Source organism: Salmo trutta, chromosome 3 (genome assembly GCF_901001165.1).
Source record: "Salmo trutta chromosome 3, fSalTru1.1, whole genome shotgun sequence".
Classification (NCBI taxonomy): domain Eukaryota; kingdom Metazoa; phylum Chordata; class Actinopteri; order Salmoniformes; family Salmonidae; genus Salmo; species Salmo trutta.
Genome location: NC_042959.1, coordinates 28,116,572 through 28,129,253, shown reverse-complemented (window position 1 = coordinate 28,129,253; position 12,682 = coordinate 28,116,572). Strand labels below are relative to the sequence as shown.

At 44.4% G+C, this 12,682-nt stretch overlaps 1 protein-coding gene across 1 annotated transcript; it reads right to left on the bottom strand.

Moving 5' to 3' along the window:
- LOC115171713 (zinc-binding protein A33) lies at positions 1-12,555 on the bottom strand. The gene is made up of 6 exons (XM_029728780.1): positions 11,950-12,555; positions 8,201-8,296; positions 1,814-2,047; positions 1,568-1,590; positions 1,197-1,312; positions 1-928 (listed from the first exon to the last, which is right to left on the bottom strand). Exons 1-6 carry the CDS (start codon positions 12,460-12,462, stop codon positions 363-365), a joined length of 1,548 nt encoding a protein of 515 aa, XP_029584640.1. The 5' UTR covers positions 12,463-12,555; the 3' UTR covers positions 1-362.
- Between the last annotated feature and the right edge of the window lie 127 nt (positions 12,556-12,682).

Sequence of the window (12,682 nt, the reverse complement as noted above, 5' to 3'; positions counted from 1 at the left end):
CCTTTTCACATGTATATACTCTTTTATTAAAACGTCAAATACACTGTCATCTTACTATGTATACTTTATAGAATAATACTATGAAATTGTCTTTTAATGTTCGCACTGTCCATTTGTAAGGATAAGAATGTTATATTTAAGGTACTTTTCAATTCGTTTTTCCATGTAGCTTACTTTAAAGTCCACTGGCATGTGCTCTCTTCAAACACAAAACATTATCCATGGAAACATAAAGGACAAAACAGTGAACAATGGTATAGTGTTAGTACATTAGTGAGTATGATGCTGTACAGCTTTTCTAACCTTGTTCTACTTTCTTGTATTTGGCTCTCAGTGTTCTCTGACATTTGTTAACAGTTCTCTCATGCCTCTGGGTCTGGGCTAACAATAATAAGAGGTTCCCGGTTTCTCCCGTTGATGATTGGCCAGGGGTTGAAGTAGGGGAACACCGGCTCTGTGAACGTGGTGTCGGAGAATGTGAACAGGTGACTCATGTCCCCTGCGTCGTAAAACGCCACAACACCCCTCCCGTAGTCCAGGTACACCCCTACCCTCCTGGGGGGGCGAGGGGGGTGCAGCAGGCTCTCCTCGTGGTTGGTGCAGGCCTCGTACTCACTCCCGTCCTGCCCGTCTCTCATCACCAGGGTCCAGAAGCCATCGTCTGGACACAGGCTGATCTTGTCCTTCCTGTTGACCGAAGCGGCTGCCACCCCCAGCCCCCAGGCCGTCTTGGTGCCCACCTCAACCACCCAGTAGTGTTGCCCTGAGGTGAAGGCCTGGCTGCCCAGGACGATGTTGTAGCGGGTGAAGCGCTCAGGGTTGTTGGGCAGGTTGGGCTGGATGTCCCCCACACTGACCTGGGTGCAGCACGGGGACACCCACAGCCTGGGGTAGGCTGTGCCTGGATCCAGAGTCACTGCTGTCACACCTAGGGAGAGACAGAGGCATTCAAATATTAACAAGAGCTATTGCGTGTGAGGTCGAGTGTTAATCCTGGTGTATGCAGGCCAGCTCATAGGTGTGGTTGGATACTGTTAGGTGCAGTCAGGTTTGATAGAATGCAATCAGGTGGACTCTGTGGTGAAATGTGGTCACATATGTGAGAGCTGTGAACTAATGGATTCAGGTGTGGTCTACAATGTGGTCAGGTTTGGGTGAGGTGTGTGTGCTCTAACTCTATATGGCTGTGGTTGTACCTGGCTGAAGCCCAGAGTTCATCCTCCTCCAGGTGCGGTATTGCAGTGGTCCCAGGAACTCCCCCTCCTGCAGATCCACACGCACCTCCGGGGGGCGCTCAAACACACTCTCCGCCCTGAGAGACGGAGAGAGAGAGAGATAGAGAGATAGAAAGAGAGAGACAGAGAGTTTCATTTACCTAGAAAGGCCTGTTTCTGAGTCTTTATCTAATTTACAAAGCACCCTTATAGAACAAATAAAGATGAATGAAACACTGTGGAACATTGGATTACCTTTTTTTAGAGTTAATTCAATCATGTGGAGTCATGTGGATGTTGCAGAGCTCTATGAGCTGTAGCATCAAATAACAACCATGGATTTAATGACTTACCCTCCAATAAAATCTTTGATTCCCTGTAAGAAATAAAAACAGAGATATGAGGCCATGCTGAGACACGCACACGCTCTTCTTCTCCTACTCAGAAACCTTCTACCCTCCTCTTTCCCTTTCCCACTGTCCCTCTAGTTCTTTTTCCACCACCACCCTTAACCCCTTTCCCTCCCTCCTCTAAAATCCACATTTCCTCCCTTCTATCTCCTTCCCCCTCTCCTTTCCTCTTCCTCTCTCTCCTCTCACCCTGAGTTGTGCCGGGTTCTCCTCCTCTCGGAGTTTGATGTGAAGCTGGTCGGCGGTTTGCTCTAATTGGCTGATTTGCTCTGTGGTGTGTTTGAGGGCCTCCTCCAATTGGTTGAGCCTCTTGTCCTTCTCCCTCTGCAGTCTCTCCTTCACTCTCTCCTCCTCCTGGAGAAGGAACTCCCTCAGACGTCCAAACTCTGCACTCACCTGCACCTCCATGTCCCCAGCTCGCTCCTGATGTGGGGAGAAACAGAGAAAAAAATTGTGTTACAGACTGGGTATGGAATACATTTAAGGGACTTTGTTATTTTTTTTATTCACCTTTATTTAACCAGGTAGGCCAGTTGAGAACAAGTTCTCATTTACAACTGCGACCTGGCCAAGATAAAGCAAAGCAGTGCGACACAAACAACACAGAATTACACATGGGATAAACAAACGTACAGTCAATAACACAATAGAAAAGTCTATATACAGTGTGTGCAAATGTAATAAGATTAGGGAGGTAAGGCAATAAAAAGGCCACAGTGGCAAAATAATTACAATTTAGCAATTAAACACTGCAGTGATAGATGTGCAGAAGATGAATGTGCAAGTAGGGATACTGGGGTGCAAGGAGCAAACAAATAAATAACAGTATGGGAATGAGGTAGTTGGGTGGGCTATTTACAGATGGGCTGTGTACAGGTGCAATGATCGGTAAGCTGCTCTGACAGTTGATGCTCAAAGTTAGTGAGGGAGATATGACTCCAGCTTCAGTGATTTTTGCAAAGCGGCCAAAGAGGAGTTGGCTTTGGGGGTGAGCAGTGAAATATACCTGCTGGAGCACGTGCTACGGGTGGGTGCTGCTATGGTGACCAGTGAGCTGAGAAAAGGCGGGGCTTTACCTAGCATAGACTTATAGATGACTTGGAGCCAGTGGGTTTGGCGACGAATATGAAGCGAGGGCCAGCCAACGAGAGCATACAGGTTGCAGTGGTGGGTAGTATATGGGCTTTGGTGACAAAACGGATGGCACTGTGATAGACTACATCCAGTTTGCTGAGTAGAGTGTTGGGCCAGAAGTATACAGAATGGTGTCATCTGCGTAGAGGTGGATCAGAGAATCACCAGCAGCAAGAGTGACATCATTGATGTATACAGAGAAAAGAGTCAGCCCGAGAATTGAACCCTGTGGCACCCCCATAGAGACTGCCAGAGGTCCGGACAACAGGCCCTCCGATTTGACACACTGAACTCTATCAGAGAAGTAGTTGGTGAACCAGGCTAGGCAGTCATTTGAGAAACCAAGGCTGTTAACAGAGTCAAAAGCCCTGGCCAGGTCAATGAAGACGGCTACACAGTATTGTCTTTTATCGATGGAGATTATGATATCGTTTAGGACCTTGAGCGTGACTGAGGTGCACCCATGACCAGCTCGGAAACCAGATTGCATAGCGGAGAAGGTACGGTGGGATTCGAAATGGTCGGTGATCTGTTTGTTAACTTGGCTTTTGAAGACTTTAGAAAGGCAGGGTAGGATAGATATAGGTCTGTAACAGTTTGGGTCTAGAGTGTCTCCCCCTTTGAAGGGGAGGATGACTGCGGCAGCTTTCCAATCTTTAGGAATCTCAGACGATACGAAAGAGAGGTTGAACAGGCTAGTAATAGGGTTTGCAACAATTGTGGCAGATAATTTTACAAAGAGAGGCTCCAGATTGTCTAGCCCAGCTGATTTGTAGGGGTCCAGATTTTGCAGCTCTTTCAGAACATCAGCTATCTGGATTTGGGTGAAGGAGAAAGGGTGGAGGCTTGGGCAAATTGCTGTGGGGGGTGCAGAGCTGTTGACAGGGGTAGGGGTAGCCAGGTGGAAAGCATGGCCAGCCATAGAAAAATGTTTATTGAAATTCTCAATTATAGTGGATTTATCGGTGGTGACAGTGTTTCCTAGCCTCAGTGCAGTGGGCAGCTGAGAGGAGGTGCTCTTATTCTCCATGGACTTTACAGTGTCCCAGAACTTTTTTGAGTTTGTGCTACAGGATGAAAATTTCTGTTTGAAAAAGCTAGCCTTGGCTTTCCTAACTGACTGTGTATATTGGTTCCTGACTTCCATGAAAAGTTGCATATCGCAGGGGCTATTCGATGCAAATGCAGTACGCCACAGGATGTTTTTGTGCTGGTCAAGGGCAGTCAGGTCTGGAGTGAACCAAGGGCTATATCTATTCTTAGTTCTACATTTTTTGAATGGGGCATGCTTATTTAAGATGGTGAGGAAAGCACTTTTAAAGAACAACCAGGCATCCTCTACCGACGGAATGAGGTCAATATCCTTCCAGGATACCCGGTCCAGGTCGATTAGAAAGGCCTGCTCGCTGAAGTGTTTTAGGGAGCGTTTGACAGTGATGAGGGGTGGTCGCGGACCAATTACGGACACAGGCAATGAGGCAGTGATCGCTGAGATCCTGGTTGAAGACAGCAGAGGTGTATTTAGAGGGCAGGTTGGTCAGGATGATATCTATGAGGGTGCCCGTGTTTACGGATTTAGGGTTGTACCTGGTAGGTTCCATGATAATTTGTGGGAGATTGAGGGCACCTAGCTTAGATTGTAGGACGGCCGGGGTGTTAAGCATATCCCAGTTTAGGTCACCTAACAGTACAAACTCTGAAGATAAATGGGGGACAATTAATTCACATATGGTGTCCAGGGCACAGCTGGGGGCTGAGGGGGGTCTATAACAAGCGGCAACATTGAGAGACTTATTTCTGGAAAGGTGGATTTTTAAAAGTAGAAGCTCTAACTGTTTGGGCACAGACCTGGATAGCATGACAGATCTCTGCGGTAGATTGCAACTCCACCCCCTTTGGCAGTTCTATCTTGGCAGAAAATTTTGTAGTTGGGGATGGAAATTTCAGAATTTTTGGTGGCATTCCTAAGCCAGGATTCAGACACGGCTAGGACATCAGGGTTGGTGGAGTGTGCTAAAGCAGTGAATAAAACAAACTTAGGAAGGAGGCTTATGATGTTAACATGCATGAAACCAAGGCTTTTACGGTTACAGAAGTCCAAAATTCAAAAGGCACTCGCACATCTGAGCAATCTTATTGCAGGTGCATGGCAACAGTTGAAACAGGATGAAGGAAAAAGGAAACCGCACACTGCTCTTGATGGTATCACTGATATTTAATAAGCTTACGTATCGACCTCACGGCCTTCGTCAGAGCTTTTGTGAATTTTCTGAAAACAGCACATCTATGTAGACCTAGCCCCACCCACATCTGTTCCACGCATGGAAAGGGGTTGGAGGCAAAGGAAAAATAAATAAGTGCTACCAAACATAACAATATGCATTTCACAAACACTACAAAAGTGTATAAATAAGACGCATTAAACACGTCCATAAAACCACAATGAGGACATAGCAAGTTTTCATTAATCATTGGGTACATCATACGAAAAACATCAGAGTAATCTTAAATAGGCACATAATTCATGTTCAAATTCACAACATAACATACATAGGCATTTCATCATTAAGTCCTTTGGGAAATAATGTCTGGAGGGTGAAAATCCAAAAACATTTTCTTTCACTCAGAGTATTATTAATATCACCTCCCCTGTCTGATATCTTGACTTTCTCTATGCCACAAAATCTAAAGGTAGAAATGTCATGTTTTAGGTCATTAAAATGTACTGCGACTGGATAATCCCTGTCGTTTCGCCTGATTTTACTTTTATGTTCACTAATTCTCTGTTTGAGAGAGCGGGAGGTCTTACCGACATAGCAGAGCCCACATGGACATTTAATAATGTAAATAACATGGGTGGTGGTGCACGTAATGATATAATTTATTTGAAACTGTTTTCGGTTACAGAAGTCAACAAATGATAGCGCCTGGGGAATAGGGGTGGAACTGGGGGCTACAGGGCCTGGGTTAACCTCTACATCACCAGAGGAACAGAGGAGGAGTAGGGTAAGGGTACGGCTAAAGGCTATAAGAACTAGTCGTCTAGTGCGTTGGGGACAGAGAATAAAAGGAGCTGATTTCTGGTCATGGTAGAATAGATTCAAGGCATAATGTACAGACAAGGGTATGGTAGGATGTGAGTACAGTGGAGGTAAACCTAGGCGTTGAGTGACAATGAGAGAGGTTTCGTCTCTGGAGGCACGAGTTAAGCCAGGTGAGGTCTCCGCATGTGAGTGGGGTGGGACAAAGGAGCTATCTAAGGCATTTTGTGTGGGACTGAGGGCGCTACAGTGAAATAAAACCGTAAGAACTAGCCAAGACAGCAGTAGACAAGGCATATTGACATTAGAGAGAGGCATAAAGCAATCACAGGTGTTGATCAGGAGAGCTCAGACAACAACGGGTAAATGGCAATGAATGGGCAGAGCGGGTCTGTTAGGTACATACAGGACCTGAGTTCAAGGCTGAGGCCGACAGGTAAACAAAATGAAGGATATTGAAACAGTCCAGGGGGCATCAGCTATGTAGCTGAGTGATCATAGGGTCAAAAGAGCAGCAATAGGTGAGTCAGAGTGCCGTTCGGTAGTCACTACTACGCTAGGAGAGCAGGGGACACAGCGTTCAGAAAAGCTAGCGGGCCGGGGCTAGTAGCTGGTTCTTCGGTGACATCGTAACAGAATAGCCTGTTGAGACCACATCGGGCGATCACGTCGGCAGTCCAGTTGTGATGGATTGGCGGGACTCTGTTTCGACAATAAAGGCTCCAGGCCAATTGGCAAAGGAGGTATTGTAGCCCTAGAATTAGCTGGTATATGGGCCTAGCTCAATGCTAGCTGGTGCTTGCTTCGGGACAGAGGCGTTAGCTAACAGTAGCCACTCGTTTGCAGCTAGCTAGCTGCGATGATCCGGTGTAATGATCCAAAGCGGCAGGAATCCGGTGATATGGTAAAGAGAAGCAGTCCGATATGCTCTGATTTGATATCGCGCTGTGCAGACTGGCAGGTCTTGTCCGAGCTAAGGCTGGCTGATGATGGGGAAAAGGCGAAGACCGCTAGCCGTGGCTAACAAAGACTAGTAGCTAGTTAGCTGGCTAGCTCCTGATGGAAGTTCCAGTTATAAGGAGTAAAAATAGCAGATCAGTACCACATTGGGTGAGGCGGGTTGCAGGAAAGTATATTTAGGTGGTAGATAGAAAGTGAGATTAAGATATATACAAAAAAGACCTGCTATTTCCACGGGATAAGACAAAGACAGATACACACATCCTACTGCAAAGCCATCTTGGATTAGCCCACTGAGCTTTAGTCATGGTGTCAGAGCGAAAACAAGTTTTTACTTTTTTTATTTTATTCAATCTTTAATGATACAAGTACGTCCATTAAGAACCAATTCCTATTTACAATGACGGGCTTTCCAGAGGCGGAGACAGCAATGATATAGAACAATACACAACAAAGACAACACAAAGCACAAAACAGACACACATGGCAACATTTCAATAACTGATCATGTAAGGAAGAGAGAAACGCAGTGTTCCATTAAAATCTCAGTCAGTTTACTGAAAATAATCAAAAGAAAAGGTCACACATCTCAGGAACAGCTAACCACCTCCGCTACACCCCCCCCCCCCCCCCCCACACACACACACACACACACACACACACACACACACACACACACACACACACACACATTTTATGACTAGATCGTTGACATACATCCTTACTTACTTCCTGTGCCCTACAGAGAGACAGAGAGACAGAGGGAAGTGAAAGATCGAGTGACTGGCAGAGAGTAAGTTTGTCAGCATGTGTCAGACAAACAGACACATAGACACACAGGGCATTCCTCCTTAATGGGGCCCACATGCTCTGTTCATCTTAAAGGCAGGACTCTACTGCCCCCCTGACATCCTGCACATTCGATATCTGCCTTAGACACACGTACAACGCTCTTATAGACTTTACCTTGTGAGGTGAAGCCTGTGTTAGAACACAGAGGGGGAGTCCCGGGGCCATTCTAAATTCTAGCATTGACCTTATCACTGCTTAGTGCTAACTAAGGCCAGTATTTTACGTCACTCTCATGGTGTGTGCTTACATTAGGTGTGTGAGAATATGTGTGTGTGTGTGTGTCTGCAATGTTTCTGAGAGGAAGAATGGGTGAACACTAATCCCATAATCTGTATCATAATCTCAGAGTACCATTGTGCATTAGACATTCCCAACAATCCAATATTTGATGTGACACCTGTCAACATAATCATATTGACAAAGCCTTTATAATTCAACTCATTTTCATGTGCTTGGGTGAGACAACGCAGGAGAATGTTCCATGGTCAACAGAAATTCTGGTTCGGACTAGGGGCACCGCAAACCAGAATCCTCTCACTGACGCACACACACACACTGACGCACACACACACACACACACACACAATACCTTGATGAGCATGATCTTGTTGTTGGTCTGGACCTGATGGAGAGAAGCCTGTCCTGTCTGGAGCTGTACTCTCTCCAGGGCTATGGACAGCTTGTCCTGCAGAAGAGGAAGAAGGGAAACGGGTCATACACGGACACACACACACACACACACACACACACACACACACACACACACACACACACACACACACACACACACACACACACACACACACACACACACACACACACACACACACACACAGAGAGAGAGAGACATAGTGAAGTTAAGAGAATAGATCTCATAAAACAGAGTATGTTTCCGTTATACAGAGATTGAATTAAGCATAACTCTCTTGTCAATAATAAGATGTACTGTTTTGGATCCTCTGTAGTCTCTCTGACAACAAGCTTAATGTAACTCATATGATCCAAGAGCATTTACAACTAACTGGACCCATTTCAACAAGTTACCCAAATGTACCCAAACAAAGTTAGAATTTAGACGGGTAAGATTTGTAGAAACAGTGTGGTGACAGGTATGTCACCAAACATCCACGGCAAATAAAACAGGTTTAATATGTCTGGGAACTAAACCCTGACAGCGGCATGCTGAATTCCTCTCGGAGTATAAACTCACACTGACCTGAGTGGCTGGTTTAAAGGTCCTGAACAGTCATCCTGAAAAGTACTTTTTCTCTCATGGCCAACTACCAGGAAATTTGAAAAGACAAGATGAGTGGGCGGGGATCTTATATTCATAGGGTCGCCTTGACTGACAGCTCTTTGAAATGCCTATGTAAAGTATAGGTCGACCGATTATGATTTTTCAACGCCGATACCGATACCGATTATTGGAGGACCAAAAAAAGCCGGTGCCGATTAATCGGACGATTTTTTTATTTACTTGTAGTAATGACAATTACAACAATACTGAATGAACACTTATTTTAACTTAATATAATACATCAATAAAATCTATTTAGTAAATAATGCAAAAATAATGCAAAAACAAAGTGTTGGAGAAGAAAGTAAAAGTGCAATATGTGCCATGTAAGAAAGCTAACGTTTAAGTGCCTTGCTCAGAACATGAGAACATATGAAAGCTAGTGGTTCCTTTTAACATGAGTCTTCAATATTCCCAGGTAAGAAGTTTTAGGTTGTAGTTATTATAGGAATTATAGGACTATTTCTCTCTATACGATTTGTAATTCATATACCTTTGACTATTGGATGTTCTTATAGGCACTTTATTATTGCCAGTGTAACAGTATAGCTTCTGTCCCTCTCCTCACTCCTACCTGGGCTCGAACCAGGAACACATCGACAACAGCCACCCTCGAAGCAGCGTTACCCATGTAGAGCAAGAGGAACAACTACTCCAAGTCTCAGAGCGAGTGATGTTTTAAATGCTATTAGCGCGCACCTGCTAACTAGCTAGCCATTTCACATCGGTTACACCAGCCTAATCTTGGGAGTTGACAGGCTTGAAGTCATAAACAGCACAATGCATTGCGAAAGCTGCTGGCAAAACGCCGTAAAGTGCTGTTTGAATGAATGCTTACGAGCCTGCTGGTGCCTACCATCGCTTAGTCAGACTGCTCTATCAAATCATAGACTTAATTATAATATAATAAGCACACAGAAATACGAGCCTTAGGTCATTAATATGGTCGAATCCGGAAACTATCATCTCGAAAACAAAACGTTTTTTTTCTTTCAGTGAAATACGGAACTGGTCTGTATTTTATCTAACGAGTGGCATCCCTAAGTCTAAATATTCCTGTTACATCACACAACCTTCAATGGTATGTCATAATTACGTAAAATTCTGGCAAATTAGTTCGCAACGAGCCAGGCAATGAACGCAAGAGCAGTGACACAATTTCATGTTAGCAGGCAATATTAACTAAATATGCAGGTTTAAAAATATATACTTGTGTATTGATTTTAAAGAAAGGCATTGATGTTTATGGTTAGGTACATTGGTGCAACGACACAAATGCGCTTGTTAAATCACCCGTTTGTCGAAGTAGGCTGTGATTCGATGAGAAATTAACAGGCACTGCATCGATTATTTGCAACGCAGGACACGTTAGATAAACTAGTAATATCATCAACCATGTGTAGTTAACTAGTGATTATGTTAAGATTGATAGTTTTTTATAAGATACGTTTAATGCTAGCTAGCAACTTACCTTGGCTTCTTGCTGCCCTCGCGTAACAGGTAGTCAGCCTGCCATGCAGGCTCCTTGTGGAGTGCAATGTAAGGCAGGTGGTTAGAGCGTTGGACTAGTAACCAGAAGGTTGCAAAAATGAACCCCCTAATCCCTCCTGAACAAGGCAGTTAGCCCCCGTTCCTAGGCCGTCATTGAAAATAAGAATGTGTTCTTAATCTGACTTGCCTAGTTAAATAAAGGTGTAAAAAAAATGTAATCGCCAAATCGGTGGCCAAAAATACCGATTACCGATTGTTATGAAAACTTGAAATCGGCCCTAATTAATTGGCTATTCCGATTAATCGGTCGACCTCTAATGTAAAGCAACTTGGATGCAGTGAGCAGTGTTGCAGTAAAATCATCTCAAGCAAATTTGGTGATACACAAAGCAACTCAAACAATTTTAAAATTGCATCAATTATATATATACAGTACCAGTCAAAAAGTGTGAAAAGCTGTCATCAAGGCAAAGGATGGCTACTTTGAAGAATCTCAAATATAAAATATATTTTGATTTGTTTAACACTTTTTTGGTTACTACATGATTCCATGTGTTATTTCATAGTGTTGATGTCTTCACTATTATTCTACAATGTAGAAAATAGTCAAAATAAAGAAAATCCCTTGAATGAGTAGGTGTGTCCAAACTTTTGACTGGTACTGTATATATATATATATATTTTTTATATACATCTCCCATTTGGCATCTCTTGTGATGCGGTTCACAGCAGCACTGACGGATGTGTTGACATGACAACTGTGTCAAAGTTTTGAATGAACTTCCCCCTTTTGCTCCATGCTGGCTCAAGACCTGCTAGCCAGTAACTACCTAACACCAGACAGATGAAAGGGGAAACATATAAATATCTTTGCCATAGATGAATAGGGTAAACTTTCAATTATATTTGCTGACACCCTACAGTCACATTTTGGCACCAGTAGCTATATAAACCATGCCCCTCTGCAAACATGCCTTCTCCAATGTTGGTTACAAGGCAGTATTTATTTAAATTAAGTAAGAGAATATCATGTTACCATTGGTGTATTATAATGAGAGTTAAGGTGATGTCACCTTGTCCCCTTCATAATGAATCCAAGTGTTTGACATGGGGAGGGGACCAGTAACTTCATGATCAAACTTGATCAATGTAGAAGCAACAGTAACTTTTAATAATTTGGTCATCATACTTTGATCGGGTTTCCTTAAAATATAATCCAATTTCATTAAAAACATGATATTGACTGTTCGTGACCTTTAAAATAACTGTCATGTCAGGTAACCATGTAAAAGACCCAATTGTCTTAAAACATTTTTTTTTTAAATAACACTCCTTGCTTGGGTCCAAACTTGTTTAAAAAAATATCTGATTTAATATAGTAACTTTGTACATTTTGTAGTTTCAGATTTATGGGCAGGTTTTAGCATACCTGATGCATTCCAATGCGCCAGGTCCCTGTGACAGTGATGTATTATTACCCCATATGTATTTCTGAAGCAAAACACCTATATAGGTAGATATATAAATACTACATATTGTTCCAGTGTTACCTTGTAGTTCTCGAACGCCTCATTGATGGGGATGACGTTGTGCGTCTTGTGAACTCGGGACATCCCGCACACCAGGCAGATCGCGAGCTGATCATCTTCACAGTATAGCTTCAGCTTCTCCTCGTGCTCCTCGCAAAGGTCGGGCTCGTGGCGCTGAGAAGAACCAGTGAAACTGAAACCGGAGCTGGGCATACTGGCCCCCCGTTGTCGTTCTTCTGTATCCTCCTGCGTGCACTCCGCGTCCCCGGGTTTCAAATCCATGGATCGGGCTCTCCTCACGCTGTCCACGACGTTACACAGAAGCGAGTTAGGACGCAGCTTCTGCGGGCATGTCTTCCGGCACTGCGGGCAAGTCGGGTGCTCGTCGGACTTGGCCTCCCAGCACTGCGTAATGCACACACGGCAGAAGTGGTGTCCGCACTCGAGGATCACCGGCTCACGGAAGAGGTCGAGGCATACGGGACAGCTGAGCTCGCTATGTAGCTCCTCAAGCGCGCTGGCATCAGTAGCCATTCCGAGCCGTCTGCTCACTGAAGGGACAGGGGGTTGAGCTCAGAAAGTAGCTGGTTGATGCAGTGGAAAGGTTCACTCTTCCGTATTTGAGAGGGCGTGGTCTGTCTGAACTGACAGTGTCTGAGCTCCTCTGTTTCACGGAAGAGGGTGAAGACATGCGTCTACAAGTCCACAGATCCCGCGGTTAGCCGCGTACTGAACCAGGTGTCTCTCTGGCCCA

Bases quoted from the DNA above. Each gene is read 5' to 3' on its own strand.
- LOC115171713 (XM_029728780.1), bottom strand. From the start codon at position 12,462: ATGGCTACTGATGCCAGCGCGCTTGAGGAGCTACATAGCGAGCTCAGC. The intron at 2,048-8,200 runs GTATTGTGTGTG...TCCCCACATCAG, and splicing joins ACAAGATCATGCTCATCAAG to GAGCGAGCTGGGGACATGGA. The intron at 929-1,196 runs GTACAACCACAG...GTCTCTCCCTAG, and splicing joins GAACTCTGGGCTTCAGCCAG to GTGTGACAGCAGTGACTCTG.